The 18,579-nt window shown below is 45.9% G+C and overlaps 1 protein-coding gene and 1 non-coding gene across 2 annotated transcripts in view; both read right to left on the minus strand.

Annotated features, from left to right (window-relative positions):
- The window catches only part of DNAH14 (dynein axonemal heavy chain 14), a 188,228-nt gene that overhangs the window by 3,368 nt on the left and 166,281 nt on the right, over positions 1–18,579 (minus strand). Inside the window, 10 exon segments of the mRNA XM_018556494.1 lie at positions 687–883; positions 3,965–4,146; positions 5,511–5,710; positions 9,479–9,676; positions 10,859–11,086; positions 12,162–12,264; positions 12,704–12,914; positions 15,347–15,503; positions 16,408–16,514; positions 17,893–18,084. Of these exon segments, the coding sequence (XP_018411996.1) occupies positions 687–883; positions 3,965–4,146; positions 5,511–5,710; positions 9,479–9,676; positions 10,859–11,086; positions 12,162–12,264; positions 12,704–12,914; positions 15,347–15,503; positions 16,408–16,514; positions 17,893–18,084 (1,775 nt within the window).
- TRNAA-UGC lies at positions 7,001–7,072 on the minus strand. Its single transcript has one exon. It is a non-coding gene; the product is annotated as a tRNA-Ala (tRNA).

An 18,579-nucleotide genomic window follows, 5' to 3' on the forward strand; every position in this document is an offset into this window, starting at 1 on the left:
ACCTATAGGATTTATATAGACATGACCCAAATTTACCCCCCAAGCCTCCCTCATCCCCTTCACATGTCCCAGCATTTTGTCTTCTTTTACCTTGTTCCTGTAGACCAGGGGTATCCAAACTTTGACCCTTCAGCTGTTGTGGAACTACAAGTCCCATATGTCATTGCAAGACTCAGGTATGACTTCCAGATTCAGATGCATGATGAGGTTTGTAGTATCACCAAAGCTGGAGGGCCAGTTTGGCTGCCCCTGCTGTGGACAGAAACAGTCTTTCTTATACCCTGTAACATCTCCTGCCTTGTAAAATTCTTGCAGAGGGAGCTGCTGGTAGGTAAGTTCCTATTGATATCGGCTCACCCCTAGAACTACATCTCCCACATGCCTTTTCCACATATACTGTCAGGGAAAGAAACCAGTGTATGCATATGGAGAGAGGTGAGGAGTGGTGGAGTTCTGTAGTCCAGCAGGCATTGCTGACAATACTGGTTGGGATTTCAGTGCAGCAGAGGCAGCATTGTCAGCTCACTACAGGAAGTCAGGTGCTCACTGGATTTCTGACAGGATCAATATGTACTTTTCTGTACTTGTAGTGGTTTTAAAGAGGCCAAATATGGGGACGTTTCTTGTGCAGACATACACTTTAAGACCCTTTTAATGGCGATCCTGCCCACCAGCATAGCACTTACCTGCCACAGCTCAGGCACCTTGAGGCTGCTCAGGGAGTTATAGAGCTCCTCCAGGACTTTATTCAGTATGATCTCCCCCCGCACAGCCTGCTGCAGAGCACTGAGTGAACTGTGTACGACTGACAGCAGGTGGTTAAATCGTCCAATCTCCTGATGGAGAACAGTCAGTAAAGCGGAATTCAGCAGAGGATCGTAACCTGCAAATACAAATCGGGAGAAGGTCACGTGACGTCCTCCATGTTCCTGAAGGTTTTATTGTTCCCAGTTTAGGATGATATTCAGAAGCCAAAATGCTGCCCAGACTAGGGAGCTGTGATGAATCTCTGAAGGACATCAGATCAGCTTCTCTGGATTGTCACCTTGTCAGGAGAAAGATGTTTTGTCACCACAATAATCATATCAGAAATCATTCACCCCAATGAAACTTTATTCTAAATGTAACCCCGACCCTCAGACTGACTCCTCCCCTCCATCCACCAAGGGATGATGCTGGGATGCCTCCATTGTGTTCTGGACCGGAGAGTCCCTCTAGCTCAGGGGTAGCCAAAATCCGCCCCTCCAGCTGTGGTGAAACTACAAATCCCATGATGCATCTCTCTCTCCGGGAGTCCTGTCTGTAGCAGTGAGAATCTTCCAATGCCTCATGGGATTTGTAGTTCCACCACAGCTGGAGGGGCGGAGTTTGGCTACCCCTGCTAGCTAAACACATCTATTTGGAAACGTCAAAGATTTGCCTAAAACCAAACCTCAACCCTCGGCTCAATCGCTAAACCCAACCCCCATCCCTACAATGATCCTACACATTACCCATATGCAACATGTTCATTCAACTGCCGCCCATCCTAGCTGCACCCGCTCACATTCTCTGTGCCCTCGCCACTAGGTCTGGCTGTCCAGAATGAAGGGAAGTACCCCATGCATTCAGGTAGGGGGGAGCACACGACTCATTCCCCTTACTCTGACATGACAGCGCTGGTCATTGGTGGATAATGTAGCAATGAGGTCACATGGGGAGAGATCACAATGTCAATCTTACACTGGGATTACATATCTGGTGGCCAGGCGGATCAGGGAAGGTTAGGTATGTAGTGTTGGGGAGAGCAGCACTTTAGGTGCACCTAGGCCTGGACTATAGACCTTACCATTTCTTCATATTGAGCATTATCACAAGCCATCACTGACCTCTCCAGCTGCTTGTACTGTACAGTAATTCATCCTCAAATGTCACAATAAAGACTCTGAAGCCAGAAGGTTTCTAACAGCTTATAAACATCTGCAGTGTGTTTACATTGGAGGGCTGGAAGGCTGCAAAGATTCCTCAATGTCCTCAGAGAAAAGGATTTTATTGTGAGTATAAAAATTCTCTTTACCATCCACTGTCAGGACATCCAACACAGAGCAACAAAACCGAACAGGCCCAAGCAGAACAAAATCTTACAAATGAACAGAGACAGTGGCGGAACTACCACCGGTGGGGGGGGCCCAGTACAGTCCCAGCACCGGATCAGTATCCAGCGGCCAGCGGGCCCCCCATCTCTGCGCCGGGAGTGTCGGATCATCTGTTCATCCGACACTCCATACGGGGGGGGGGGGGGGCGGGGGGGGGGGCCCCGTCCGCCGGCCAAGATAGCAAACTGAAATCCTCCGCTACCTCTGTACAGTGCTGCTCCCGATCCGGGTCAGCGGTCTATTGCCATGGTAACCCTCCGCCAATCACAGCGCGCTGCCGCTATTGACCAGGCCCCGCCCACTCCACTGGGCTCATTCTCGTTCGGCTTTGTGCAGGAGGGGCAGAGTGTGCGAGAGGGGGGCAATGCATATAGAGAAGTGGGGGCAATGTATATAGAGAGGAGGCAATGTATATAGAGAGGAGGCAATATATATAGAGGGGGACAATGTGTATAGAGAGGAGGCAATATATATAGAGGGGGGACAATGTGTATAGAGAGGAGGCAATATATATAGAGGGGGGACAATGTGTATAGAGAGGAGGCAATATATATAGAGGGGGGATTTGGGGGGGCCCAAAAAAAAATCTTGTACCAGGGCCCTTTGTTCCTTAGGTCCGCCACTGAAAAGAGAACAGCAGAGCTGCAGAAAACGTGTCCACTCTTCTGAGGGGTTATTCTGTATTGCCCATCGGCTCTCTTGCTGCCTGTGTCCATTTCTCCTATAGGTGGCGGTATAACCCGGCAGTTTTAGAAGTCTAAGAATTCCTGTGTCCCTCAATGGAAGGTAAAGAAAGAAAGTTGGTGTACTCTGTACCAGCCGGTAAGCTATGCTGCGAATAGGCCAGCAGATGGCACCATTGCGCCTTGTATTGGTTTACTGATACAAATGGGTGAAATCAAGTGTACCTGTTATAACACAGACAGGAAAACCTGCCACTGTTGAACTCCTTCAGAAATGCTATTTGCCTGGTGGCTATGGTGACCCTTCGATTTCTGAATTACTGACCAATGTGTATGTGAATCAAACAAGTCCTTATCTGCCTACTAGTTCTGCGTCAGTGACTCAAAAATATTGAAGCCGGAGGGTCAGCATAAGAAAGATGACTCAATGACATCAAACATATTTCTATCATGACAGGTTTGCTTTAAAGGAGAACTATGGGGTCAGGGTTTTTCCCCATAGTTCTCCTTAGGGTAACGGGAGGACACAAACTAGCGTCCTCCCGTTACCCTAAGCTCAGTATACCGCGAGCTACAGCTCGCGGTATACTGAGACGCCGCAGCTGAAGCGGATCCCGACAATTATGCCGGGATCCGCCCAGGTGCGTGACTGACAGCTAACTCCGCCTATCTAGAGGCAGAGCCAGCTGTACCCGCCCCCTCCCCCGTCCGTTCCGCCAGTCAGCGCTGGCGGATCGGAGCGGGGAGGGGGGGATCTAGCCCCTCCCCTGTCACGGCTCTCAGTGAGCGAATGCCGATATGTGTTCGCTCACCTCCCGATCTACTGAGCCGACCTGTGACAGTCTCATTGTAACAGGTCGGCTAGAACTATGAGGTGAGTGAAAAGCACTTACCTCATAGTTCTCCTTTAAGTAAGGCATAGAGCCAAGAACAATACGCCACAGGAACACCATGTGACAGCACTGGGCCAATCAACAAGCCCCATGGTCACACCCAGAAGTGCCAGGTATTCCCTTCACCTCTAGTGGCTGAACTATATGATGGGAGAATGAAGTCGTATGTGCTGCTGAGGACGGAGGAGGGGCAATAATCTGGGCCCTGAATGGGCAATACCCGTCCATGTGATAAGTGAAATACACATTATACCTTTGGTTGATCTCACAAGGCTATCCCAAGCAGGGTCAGTGAACAAGCTGCTGACCGTCACAGCAATGTCCGATCTAGCTGCTGCCTTGTCCTGCTCCATCCTTCCTTCCACTGTCATTGGCACTTTGCTGAGGATACTGGAAGCCAAGTGCAGAACCATCTCATCCCGGCTGCTGTCACCTCTGCTAGACAAAGCACACCAATAACTTCACAGATCCCAAATCTACACAGAGGACATATGACATCAAATGACACCAGTGCCCATTCATTTAAAGCCGAACTCCGGGGTGAGCAAATATTCTCTACATACAAGAGTCATGTGTGTTCTTCCTGCAATCCCGGTATGATTTGTGTATTTCTTCCAGATCTATGCAGTGAGACTTTACCACTTCCCGTAATAAAGACCGGTCACTGCTGCTCTCTCTCCTTGTGCACGGTGACTGGTCTGGTCTCCGCCCCCTCCTGTAGTTTTCTGCAGGCAGTCTGTAGTGGGTGGAGCTTGCTGGGTCCCTCCCACTGCTCTCTGCACTGGCTTTGTACAGCACAATGATGTCACTGCTACTTTACAAATTTGATTTGTAAAGAATTTTTTTGCGTTTTGTGAACACACATCAAAGCGCACGTTTCCATGCGCATTTGCCGCGCATTCATTGAATACTCAGGTGTAATGGAGGACCGAACCTGCAAAGTAAAAACTTATCAGCAGATCGATATTCATGGTGGAAGAGGCTCCATATATCTCTTCTGCCAAAACAATATTTCCCTCTGCCTGCTAGCAGTTTATGATTTGTACACTGACAGCGGCTGATGCACAGTGGCTCATGCACAGCGGCTCATGCACAGCGGCTCATGCACAGGGGCTCATGCACAGCGGCTCATGCACAGTGTCTCGTGTACAGCGGCTCATGCACAGCGGCTCATGCACAGTGTCTCGTGTACAGCGGCTCATGCACAGCGGCTCATGCACAGGGGCTCATGCACAGCGGCTCATGCACAGCTCAGCACACAATCTCTGTTAGATGCTGGGAGTAAGTGCGGGTTTCTGGTATGAAGGAAAGTCCTCCTCGCCCGGCCAAGGAAGGTGAAGATTGCTGAGCACGATAGAAGATGAAAGCACCAGTGACGGGGCAATGAGGAAGATCATGGGGGCCGCAGTGCAGGAGGGGGCACTTTACAGGGTAAATAAAGGCCCATAATGTGCAGAAATGTTGTGCAGACTCACACATTATGGTGAAATCTGCAGCAAAACTGGATTTCTTTACTTCCCCTTTAAAAGAAGTGAACAAATAATTGATCTCCTGGGAGGATCAGCGGGTAATACAAATACGTTGCAGGGGGACTCTGCTGTGTTGATGCTGCGGACAGATCGCCTCATACGGTGTATCTCAGCTTCTATTGTGCCCAGAGTTCCACTTTACATTTTCCAGCTTTCACACAATAAAACTCATCTGAAATCTAACAGGTTGCTATTGACAACACAGGTGTCTCCCTTCCCCCACATATATAGAATATGAAGTATAGGGGTCAGCAGATTGTGAACACCAACCTGACGGTGACGTATTCCGCGCTGAGCCTCGGCTGCATGCTGACAATGGTGTCTGCGAAGAGCTGAGCCTGAGACGTGAGGAACGCTCTGTCTGCGTCGGGGTGCATCCCGAATATCTGAGGGGGGTCTGCGTCTGGGAGGGAGCTGATATAATCCCGGCACTCCCATAGTGTGACATTATCCGCTATGGTTCCGTATACCTGGAACAAAGACGTCTGTTAAAGTAAAGCCCATCACTAACTTCTCATAGAAACGTTACCACATTCATCTCATTTCAGAAGTCATTACCAGTGTCTGCAAATCTGCAGCTTCCATTCAACTAATCCCGGATGATACTGCCACCAGGCACTTCCTGTTATAGGGTGACAACACTCTGCCCTCTCTACAAACTGTTCTCCTGCATTGCCACCCTGTCACACGGGCTATCAGTGGAGACTACAAGGGGACATTGCAACACATTATGCAGACACGGTCCACTGTTGTCACCCTCAGGAAACCCGCCCTGAGAAATGCCACGCAGCCATCACCGGAGTGAATGTAGACAGGAAGTGTCTGCAAACAGGCCTCAGGAAATCAGCAGCACTGAGATGCAACAAAAACTGAACAAAGGTGGATACAAGTATTTTATTACAAATGATTGTTTATGACACGCGGTGCTTTTGCAACCTAAGGGCTTATTCACACCAAATGCGGACCAGATCTGCATACGTTTCTGCACATGCAGTACAATGTGTCTTGCCGTGTTTTTGATGTGTTCCGGGCTGTTTTTGTAAAAGAAAAGATAATTTTAGCCTAAAATGGCCTTTCATTGTGTTCCAGGGCGTTTGCATGCGTTTGTGATGCGTTTGCATGCGTTCCAGAGCAGGTAAAATGGGGCTTGCTGCAGTTTTTTTTACATGCTCTGGAACTGAACACTGCGGTGCTAACTAGAGCCCAAAATACCATTGGAATACATTGAACGCAGTATTGATCCGGTCTGTAACTGCTCTCCTCTGCTTCGCGCTTGGTGTGAACAAGGCCTAAATATCATTTACTTTTACATCTACAATAATAAACACATTATGGTCTGAACTGGAGCAGAAAAAGAATTGTGCGATTCGTTCTTTGTCCAGAATGTTCAGCAGAAATCAGAACAAAATCAGAAAAAGAATCCACGTCCAAAACATTTTGTCTGACAGTGTAAACATAACATAAAAGAAATATAGTTTGAGATGAATAGAAACAATTGTTACAATGTGATGTGACTCTCTAACCTTCTACATGTATTTGGTGTAAATAGGATTTGTAAAGACATAAATAATGGTGACAGTCCGCTAGGATCCGGTGATATACAAAGCTCAGCGACCTCTTCTCATTATATTCTTATAATAAGGGGAAGATTTCAGGAGTAATAATAAAGTATCACCGTATATGATGATGTCGGTGAGATTCGTCTTTATTAAAAGTTTCAGAGATCGGTTATAACAAAAATGTCCTCAGAAACAATAAAGTGGAGATGCCGGGGATTGAACCCGGGGCCTCATACATGCAAAGCATGCGCTCTACCACTGAGCTACATCCCCTACTGGTGATCAGTGACAGCAGACGGAGAGTAGAGTCTGAGAACAATGAGCGATGACATCATCACTGCTGGATGTGTACTCAGCATAACAGACCCGTGACCGTGAATGAGATCAATCTGACCGGCGTTGCCACGTGTAGGCAATCTGGCTGTGCTGAAACTACAGATCCCATCATATCTGTATCTGTTATACCCATGACTTGCAATGGCTCATGGGACTTGTAGTTCCACAACAGCTGGAGTGCCCCCGGTCTTTGTATTCCCTGAGAATTTCAGCACAGATCCACCCCGAGTTTCCTTACATTGTATGTATTCATCTTTATCATGTGACTATGTAGCAGTATATATACATTGGGGGGAATTTATCAAATCTGGAACAGTTACCCATGGCAACCAATCAGCTTCTCACTTCAGTGTGTTCAGTTAAGATTTGAAAATGAAAGAGAGAAGCTGATTGGTTGCTGCTCCAGTTGTGATAAATTCCCGGCATAGTGTTGCTGCGTCCTCTCATCTCATGTACGCCGCACAGCGCCCGCTCTTGTCTTATTTTACACCCAGCTATATAAATCCCATGTAAAGGCCTCGTCACCTAGAAGGATGGAGTCCGGGGACATAACAAATATCAACTGACAATGTTCAGGAAAAAAAAAGAAACTTGTACCAGTGCGTGCCCTTATATTAGCTTCCTGTCACCCCCAAATAGTATAAATCAAGGCGGTGGGTAGAAAACCAGAACCAGGGCCGTGCACAGTATTGTCAGTCTAATACAGGAATCAGGCTGACAGGAGTGAGCAGAGTGATGATGTATTAGCATGTTGCTGCTCCTCCACCGTCCAATGATCAGGCTGAGGGGGTTTGTCTTGGGTCATGCTGCGTTGCTGCTACAATAAAGATCCGGGTTCTAGCTATGCTGTCCAGCAGGGGCGCCTGGATCATAAGACTGGCTGAGCAGAGTGACACATTTTTTTGGCCGGTCAGAGTTCATTTAAATGTATTTCACCTCTGATTTTAACTGTTTGTATGTGAGCAGTGTGACCTCCTTGTCAAAATTCCTGTCTCTGTACTTGCCCTCTGTGGGGGGATGGCTGTTCCCATCCACCTTATAGTGATTCCACTTTTTTTGTGTGCCTAAAGCTGACCTCCGGCCTTCACTTCAGTTTTGCACAGTTGTACCGGCTCCTCTCTTTGACTGAAACAGAGCCTGCCTAGGAACGCCCACTCCTGCAGACTGACATCCACCCATCAAGGCTTTGTAATATTTGCATAGGTCCTCCCAAGAGCCAGCCCACTGCTTTTTTTCAAGGCTGAGGGCTCTTGAGAGGAGTACTGAGACAGGGTGCTGTGATGTTTTCATGAAGCTATGTACAGCACGTTGCCTGCCCCTCCCAGCCATGATCTGCCTGCATTGCACAAGGACGTACAGGTACCCAGTGATGATGTCACTTAGTCTAAAATAAAGTATGTCATGAAATGAGAAAGGTACTTATTTAATAATTTCATTAGCATATTGATGAGGGTGAAAGAAGGAAATGGGGAAGGCAAATATAAGCAGATTAAACAATCCAACTCCAACATAGACATGGGAAGAATAATGATTATATTTTATTGCTGCCTATAACCCTATTGCGGAGATTGTACTGTCCCTATGGCCTCTGAAACAGTAAGAGATAAACAGTGAAGATATTTGCAATCAGCATCGGCCTTGACACAATTGCTGACACCACAGTGATTGGATTATTCCATTCAGACAGGAAGGGGGGAGGTGATAACACAACTTTTGCCCTGCTCTTGAACAATCAGTAATTTCTGTGACACGTTCCTCGCTGATTGGATTGATGGGAATGACTCTCATTAGAACCGGGGAGGATGTCTGAGTGATGAGTGAAACGTCTTCAGTAGGGATGTCCAGATACCGATACTAGTATCGGTATCGGGGCCGATACCAGGCATTTTCACAAGTACTTGTACTTGTGAAAATGCCAAGATTCTTAAGGCAGATACCGGTACATTTTTAAACTGCAGCAGCTGCTGAGCATCTGCGCTTGTGGGGACCTCAGCAGCTTGCTGGTGACCTGCAAGTAGCTGTCCATGGCAGTGCCTGCCTGGTTCTTTATCTCCTCCTCCTTCCCGGCGCAGGCACAGCCATGGACAGCCCCACGGGCAGAACTACCGGAGTGACCGCCCCAGTGTCCAAAGCTGGGGGATCCCGATGCCTACTAACAAGGGAGGACCAGTAGTATCGGTAATTGGTATTGGCAAGTACCTGCGGGAAAGTACTTGTACTTGTACTTGGTCTTAAAAAAGTGGCATCGGGACATCCCTAGTCTTCAGCATTACAGAATACATCCAGCTGACCCTATTACTATCACTACCATGACCTATTCCATGCCATGCAATGTGGGATCACCTTGTCCTCGGAGAAGGAATAACCATCTTGTAGCACAGCCGGGTTATAGAAGGTGTCCAGGATGCTGAGGAGACACCGGCGGTCCCAGAGATCTGTGACGCGGCCTCCGTATATCACCTCTCCGGTCAGGTAATGGACGGCCTTCCAGGGAATCTCATTGCGGCCCTCAGTAAGCATCGCCAACATCTGTACAGAGACCTGCAAGCACAGCCCGTATTATATGTCACATGACAGAGCTTCATTCTGATAGGAGATCCGTGTCATTCCGGGTGAGAGAGGATAAGCAATAAACCAACATTTAAATGTCCCCGCCCCCTCGTTTCTCCCCCGAGCCCCGCATACATTTTATACCAAATCACAATGTAAGTCTCTAAGCTTTTCTGTCCAGTCATTTTATTTCAAAGATGTGGCTTAGACCAATGGATGGCGGCCGGTGATGTCACTGCTCTATGGAATTCATCATCCCCATTGTCGGCCCTCCACAACATTTAAATGTTGGATTATTATTTAGCCTTTCCTTCTACAGTAATTTAACAAAAGCGGTGCTGACTCTGGGGTCCCGGGTGTAATTGTCAGCCATCCTAAACCAATCCCGTGTGGCGCCATCTTCTTGACATTATGACAGAATGTCATCACCACTAAGACACCTCCCACTTCATCATAAGTTGTCATTTTGTATGAGCTCTCCATCGCCCCTTCTACTAAGTAAGATGACAGTGTTGCCATCACAGGCGTAGAGGTGTGCTGCAAGAGTAAAGTCCACTGCAGTCTGGACACCTTATATTTAAAGCTGATCCCTAGGAATGCCTTGCCCCTCCCCCCCTACCCTCAACCCTTCACCCCCGTAACTAACTTGCTGGGTTTACTTTTTTTTTTAAATGCCCTTTTTACTTACCTAATTTCCTAGTCACATGATGTGTTGGCTCCTAAATCTTCTCTCTTCCTCAATGCAGGGTGTGAGGGTCCTTCTTCAGGTGCCCACGTTGCTGCCTAGGTGAAAGGTCACAAGATAGCAACTCAGGTGGTTACAACCATTGAGATCTGATAATAGAACACTGCAGACTTACCTTTGCAGTGGCTGACCTCCGTGTCCATTGGGGGCACAGATGTAGGATAGCAGGAGCTCCCACAGCTGTTCAAGGCAGCAAAGACTTTACTTGCCACCACGGGAAAGCTAGGTGTGCAATATGTTCTTTTACTGGATACCTTTTATTTAATTTTTGTACTGTAGTGATATGGTCCCTTTAATGTAAAACCTATACAGTATGTCACCCACAAGCAGCGTCTGATTGGCTGATATGGGCAACACTTGCAGTTTCCATCAGACAGCCCAAGGTACAATACTAAGTTATGTGTATATAAGAAGAAGTCAGCACAGACCTCGAGGTCCGATGAGGTGAACTCGTAGGGGATATTCCAGCCAAGTGCGCCGTATTTATGTCTCTCATTTAACACAGAGTGGAAGAGGCACAGACTGAACAGCAGCTTCTTCCAGGGCCGTCCATGGTTCTCCCTCTCAAACGTCTTCTCCGTTATCAGTCCAGTCCCACTAGCGTCAAACGTCTGCAGCAGTTTCCCCTTCAAACCCATAGGGGGCTCCACCGCCATCTAGGGAAGAAACAGAAAAGGACATTTAAGCAAAACTCCAGGAAAACAGCAGCTGAAAAAAAAATATACGTGAACTATTTACCTGTCGAGATAAATCTGCAAATCTGTTCAGCCGGTCTTCTAACTCCCATTCACCTGCCTAACTGCACAGCTAGCAGGATGATGCCACTATATACTACTGCAGCTTTGTAACTTCCTGCATCACTTGCCTGCTTGTTGGGCTATGGAAGATCATCATGACGTTGTTTAGGTTTTACATTCTCCCCATTAGATGCCCGAGCACCCCCCTTCTCCAGCCCCCAGTGCCAGAAAACGTTGGACTTGGCAGCACTATGCATTGCCACAGAGTTTTATTAGATCACAGGACGGAAGTTCACACTCTGCCACACATGGGATTGTCAGAAGATAATATAGGGATTTATAATATCAGGAATTTATACATGGATCCTGTGTTGTCTTTGCAGCACAGGATCCATGGAATCACTTCCCAACATAGACAATATCTGAACAGTTTACATGCTCTCTCAGGTTAAAGGAGAACTATGGGGTTAAGGCTTTTCCCCATAGTTCTCCTTGGGGTAACAGGAGGACACAAACTAGCATCCTCCCGTCACCCTAGGCTCAGTATACCGCGAGCAGTAGCTCTCTATATACTGAGACGCCGCAGTATATCGGGAGCTGCTACTCGCGGTATGCTGAGACACCGCAGCTGAAGCGGATCCCGACAATTGTGCCGTGATCCGCCCAGCTGCGTGACTGACAGCTGGCTCTGCCTATCTAGAGGCAGAGCCAGCTGTACCCGCCCCCTCCCCCGTCCGTTCTGCCAGTCAGCGCTGGAGGATCGGAGCGGGGAGGGGGGAAGCAGCCCCTCCCCTGTCACGGCAGAGAGCCGTCACAGGATCGAGAGGTGAGCAAATGCTGGTATGTGTTGGCTCACCTCCCGATCCACTGAGCCGACCTGTGACAGTGTCACTGTCACAGGTCGGCTAGAACTATGAGGTGAGTGAAAAGCACAATGTTGAGGTATTAGACATTATAACTGCTGAATATATTGTAATAAATGGTAGAGCCTCACCTTGAACCCCTTCTGTAGAATGGACACTGGAAACAATTGGTCCGATTTGGAGCTCAGCAACAGTCTAAACTGGGGGTCCAAAGACTGACTCTGCTGCTCGAACCTGTAATCAACAAAGCCACAATTCACCTGTAAAATATCATAGAGCAGGTAACTCTTGCAGTGTGGGGGCCCCCACAAATGTCTGACACAGATCAGCCCCCCACCTTGTGACCTTCTGAGTAACATTGCACAGCCATTGTAATCAATGGGGTAGAGGAGACTGAGGAAATGTTGCATCCTGCCTGCAGCAGACTGATGATCTCATCTTAGTCTAGGTTAAGTCACAGGACTGGAGCTCAAGGATGTTTTTTTATTAAAATTACGTTTTCTAAAAAAATGATACTGCAGCTGTATATTGTGACATGTCAGGAATATGTTCATGCAAACATGTAAAGCTTCCGACAGATCCACTTTAAGTTGATAAGAAGGAATGAGTACAGGTTTTCTTTAAAGTGCACACGCTATACTATAGTGTCATTTGTAATAGAGCGCGGACTTACCCCTCCACGATTTCCCTCAGCCTGGGCATAAAGGAAGCGGCCAGGTGGCAGTTCTGCAGGAATACCCAATGTCCTTTCAGCCTCTGGGATTTATTAATCAGCTCTTCGGCCTTCACGCCCTGACCGCGGCCCAGAGAGATCATGTCAAGGTGCAGCGTGCTCCCCCGAGTCTCCAGCGCCAAGCGTTCCAGTTCACCAACCGGGTCACTACCTGTTATGATGATGATGCATCATGTGAAAGTTAGAGCTACAAACCTATTAAAGCCCAACTCTAGCTAAAACTGTTTTTTGTTTTGGATGGAGTGAAGGGTGAGACCTCCTGTCAGCTGTAAAAAAAATGCTTCTTAGTGATTTTGTTGCAGCTAGTGACTATAGCAATGAAGTCTCTAGCTACAACTCGCCGTTTGTCACTAACATAACCTGTGGCAGCGAGGGACAAAATCACTTTTCTGACATCCTTTCTAGTGCTGCTGCCTCTGTCAGACTTTTCAGTATTCAACAGCCCTACGCTCTAACCTTTACGTCACTGTTGTGTCCTATAGTAATGTACAGTGAACCCAAAGAGAAAGACCTAAACCACTAAGTGTGCAAGTGATAGAGAGAAACACATACAACTAAGACAGTAAAAATGCCGTCCATGGTAAAACTGCCGGAACCACCGCGTAGGCTTTAGCAGAGTAATGGTACATGTAATAAATGGAGCACCACAGTTGTTCAGAGTATACAGAGTGCACATGAGCAGAGTATAAACAAATAAAATCAGTTGAACCCACCAATCCATCAGTACAACTATGCCAAATAAACCAGTATCACTGCATTCTATAAGAATCCTGTGCTGGTATAAACCGGGTCAATACATACAAAGGAGAGATACACAGAAAAGCCAATAGTAATATAATAAAGTGCTGATGTCAGTAGGGATGCACCGATATATCGGCCGCCGAAACATATTGGCCGAAAATGGCACTTTTGACTAAATGCCGAAAGTGAAATTTTCCTGCCGATACAGCGGTGCATCCGTGATTTCTTTCCTCCCCGCTGGGCGCTGCTCTGTGTCCCAGCGCGGAGGAGAGAAAGTGACAGGCGGCCGAGCGTTGCGGTACAAGAGAGCTGTGAGCGGTGTAGGGGCGGAGACAGCGCTGTCACAGGAGGCTGGGCTCTCCTCTCGCACTGCTCACTCAGCCTCCTTGTGACATTGTGTCAGAGAGGAGAGCGAGCACAAACACTCAGTGATCAGTGATCGCTGAGTGTTTGTACATAATTGAGGACATGGTATGTGTACTATATCCTCAATTATGAATGAATGGGAAGTGATCTACATCACCTCCTGTTCATTCATAATTGTGGTTATAGTAAACACACTCTGTTCTCAAGTTATCAATGAACAGGAACACTCAGAGGATTCCTGTTCATTGATAACAGGGGATACAGAAAAAGAGATTGAGCACTCTGTGTTCTCAATCTCTTTTTCTATTTTAAAAGGGAAATATCAGGGGTCTGTTTAGACCCCTAATATTTCCCCAAAGCCCCTAAAAGTAAAGTAAAAAATAAAAATGTAAAAGTTTATAAAAAATAAATAAAAATAAAACATTTTAAAAATGTTAAAAAATTAAAATATAAACATTTTCGGTATCAGTTTCGGCCTGACAATTTTATCTATTTCGGTTTCGTTTCGGTTTTTAAATTTCTATTTCGGTGCACCTATAGATGTCAGTGATATATCAAATCCCTAAAAGTCTAAAAAAATACCCCATGTTGTAGTAAAGATGGCGCCTCCTGGGTAAGTGGAGCTTTATGGCAGGGCTGGTGGAGCTAAAACTCCATGTGTATTCTGGGCAACCCTCTGCTTCCTTGTCCATCCTGTATATACAGTATGTAGTTGTGGTGCTCCCTTTAATACATGTATCATTATTCTAATACAGACTTTCATATTGTGTGTACATTAGGTGGTGATGCAGGCAATGTTTAGTATAGAGGGCATATTAAGTGTCTAAGCTGTGGTGACGTAAGGGTCAGAGGATGGTACCACAGTGCGCTATGGGGAACACAGGCATAGGACACTCCCGCAGGTGTCGAATTCTGAAGAGTGGAAGCTTCAGCACCGAAACAGAAGGAAGGAGACACGGGCCGATGGAGAGATGACTGTAAGACCCCATTCACACTGAGCGACATGGAAATCGTGCGACTTTGAGCGACATTGAGCGACGTGTCGCGCGACATCGTGCGACATCTTCCTATTGGGCTGTATGCAATCAGGAGCAATATCGCTCAAAATCGCTCTAAAAAAGGGTCATGTAGGAGCGACAAGCTACCAGCGACGAGCTACAAGCGATATTGAGCGATATTGAGCAATATTGAGCGACTAGATGTGAATAGCTACATTGAAATGTATTGGTGAAGCTACATAGAGCGATATAGCGCGGAAATATCAGCGATATCGCTGCAAAAATCGCACCATAAATCGCTCAGTGTGAATTGGGCCTAACAGATCTTAATTTGTATGGGACACTCTGTATGAATTTTTGTAACCTTAGAGGCTTGCTTTAAAAGTTTAAAATGGAGTTCAGGTTCACTGAAGTGTTATTATGAAACATTTACTGTAACAAAGAATTAATAAAACTGTATGAAAGATAAACTACTTACCAGACGAGAGTATGAATATAAGTGGGGTAGTGTTGCTGGTTTCCTGCAGGGCCTGTTTTATATTCATTGCACTGCTCTGAACATATTCTTTGCCCATCTTCTCAATGATAAACTCCTGGATGGCGCTGATTAAACATTCTGGACGGAGGACCTTGACCTGAACACAGAGATATATTTGTGTTAATTTGATCATTTAGGGCAGATAAAGATGGACACTTAGGAGGTGTTCTGACTCCTGTCTCCATCATTTTGCTGAGCACAGAAGACAATGTCCTTTTGAAATGAGCCAAGTGTGAACCATATAGTAGTGTAGAAAGAGTGCCAGCTTACATTGGGCTCTGGACTCTCTGGGCATTATTGCTGATTGGCCCAGTGCAGTCACATGGATGGAGTCACATGCTCCTCCATACTTAAAAGTAAAGGGTGTTTTCTCTGGTTTCCAGCGCTGGAGAGCGAAGGAAAGAATGTATGTGCTACTGGGGGGTTGGATATAATCAAACCTGTTGCTTTGCAGTGATCTAACAAAATGTGGGATTACTTTACACACCCACATTACTGCGCCTTCAGAATTGCACATCCCAAAATAACAAATTGGAAGCTATATGCTGAACACAATAGCGCCATCATGTGGTGAAAATGAAATTGCATGCTTTCAATGAGGCATTGCACATTTCTCAAAGTGATCATAGGTCTGAGTTAAAGGTGGGATGTGCAGACAAGATCCCACCATCAGGAGAAACCTTCTTCTCAAGCTTGATGCATGAAAATGTCTGTCTGGGTGCTCAAAGCATAAAATGTTTCTGATTAAGCGTGAAAAAGAAGAAGCAGCAAGAAACATGTTCAGCGTTATTTTAGGATAAAAAAACTGCAAGTCGGTAAACTTTGTGACACCCGTGCAATTAATCAAGGAGACACAGAAAGCAATAAAAATCCCACAAAGGCTCTATCCCTACACCACTGTGTCCAAGACAAAAACACTATATCTGGAGTTCCACTTTAAGGTTACCTTATATACGGGATATATCACAATGACCGAAAATGACGGAACATTTCATATTTACCAATATAAGTTTTTGGAATGAAGAAAGTTCCTCCCAGTGAAATACAATACTTGTATGCTGTTCTCCCGGGTCCTCGGTGTCTTCTCTGTCTGAACTTTGTGCCGTACCTGTTAAACAGAAAGAAGTTTTTATCAATAACTAATTAGCTGTGTACAACTCTGCCAAACTATACTCAGGCCGGATTGTAGTGTCCATAGCAGCCAATCTGTTTGCAAGCTTTTATTCTTCAATTGCCTTTTTGAGGGTATAAGTGTAATTGTTATGAGCCAATATATGCAGTTCTTATTTCAGACACTATGGCAAAGGAAATTAAGATTATTGATCAATGTCCAACAGTAAATGTACCCTGATACTGCAAGTAGAAAATTATTGAAGCATTGCCCTATTAAAGCCCTCATCATCTTCTATGCTTGTGATCATGGAATTACTAGGAGGTTAGGTTATGGGAGTTAGCCACCACTAGACAAATTTATGTTCTATTTGATGTACCTCTGAGAGGGAAGACTGTCTCAGCACATAAACAGTTAGAGCAGCTGTCAATCAAACTGTGGGGGACACTGACTGCAGCAGATTGGATGAAGGCACAGGGAGAGCAGTTTCCTGCAGAACTGGGAGCTGGTGGTCATTAAAAATGCCTCGTGGAGAAAAAGCAGAAACTGGCAGGATCAATGGGTGTTTATGAAACATTTACTCACGCCAAAATAAAAAACCTTCACAACTACATTTACAAAGCAAAAACAGAATTTATTTGACTGTGGTGGATGGGTGTACATACATTTTAATAATCCAGTAAGATGGCTCTTATAATGCATGACCATAGATGGCCCTTTGAGATCCTGGCCTGCTTAGATCCAAGACTATGATCTGATCGTGCTATACTGCATATATCCAGGCCTTTCCTCTGACCTGCCAAGCCTCACCTATGAATTCTGACCATCCATGTCTCAGAGACACTGCCAGAACCTACCAGCAGCTTTCTTATCATCTCATCAGGTCAGGGATGTCACCAGGAAGTCTGATAGTAAAAGCCAACCAACTTCAATGGAGGATCCTTGCTGTGGCTGTACCAATGGACTAAAAAGTATTAACAGTTTTGGAAAAGTTGGGAACCAATCACAACTGCTCTGATTTATCTCTCACATTCTATTTTCACTGGACTCTTACAAACTGACATACTTACTGTAAATACATTTTATAATCAACAAATTACATGATACTCGAGGTTTCATTTCTTGCTGTTTTATGCCAATCAAATATAGTGTTTATGTCTCTTTCCTGGTAGACTGAGCAACAAAATGAAGGGGCAAAGAAAGAAACCAAACATAATCTTACAGAAGCCCATGTACATGACTGATACAAGAACTGCTTGTAGTGACCAATCAGAATGTAACTGTATACAGCCTTGCAGGTCTTTTATAACCTCAGAACAGGGTTATAGCTTATGTCTGGCTGTATACTCCAGCAGGTTTGTGCGGCCTTGTATACCTTCCTGTGATGAGAAGCCTTCTACACTGTACAGGCTCTTGAGGAACTCATATACGTTGTTGTTGTTGCAGAATTCCCTCCACTGCTGGTCATTGGATAGCAGACAGTCACAGAGAGCGGAGAACGGCTCCATATGGCGTGCCAGGTACTCACACTGCCTCCAGGTGGAGCCAGAGAGCCACTCTGGGATGTTAGGAGCTGCAGAATCATCTGAGATAATGGAGACACGTCAACTTAAAAAAATGGCAGGTAAAAACACAAAACATTAAGCAAAGTGCTGCTCTACCACCTTCGCCACTGCTACCTGGGATGTTGGTCTCAACAGCAGGGTTCCTGTTACCCTTCATAGACTGTACAAATAAGTGAAAGCACTGGAGTCCAGTGCCAGTAATAATGTTGTATCACTATAATGTTGTATTACAGTGCCAGTATTGATCATCACACTAGCAAAAATAAGTTTGTGGTTTCAATTTTCAGACTAAGAACATTTTCAGGAAGTACAGAGAATACCTGTGATCCTGCTAGAAATTGGGGGTCCTTGTCACATCCTGTGAGCTGAGTGTGAATTGTCCATCTTGATCAAACTGGCTAGATCTATAGTGATTAATATACATATTTCTCAGCATGCAGACCCCTGCAGACAACATTGGTTACAGTTCCTTATTGGCTCTAACTATTGCCAAAGCC

The sequence above is a fragment of the Nanorana parkeri genome, unplaced genomic scaffold (assembly GCF_000935625.1).
Source record: "Nanorana parkeri isolate BGI_ZX_2015 unplaced genomic scaffold, ASM93562v1 scaffold240, whole genome shotgun sequence".
Lineage (NCBI taxonomy): Eukaryota > Metazoa > Chordata > Amphibia > Anura > Dicroglossidae > Nanorana > Nanorana parkeri.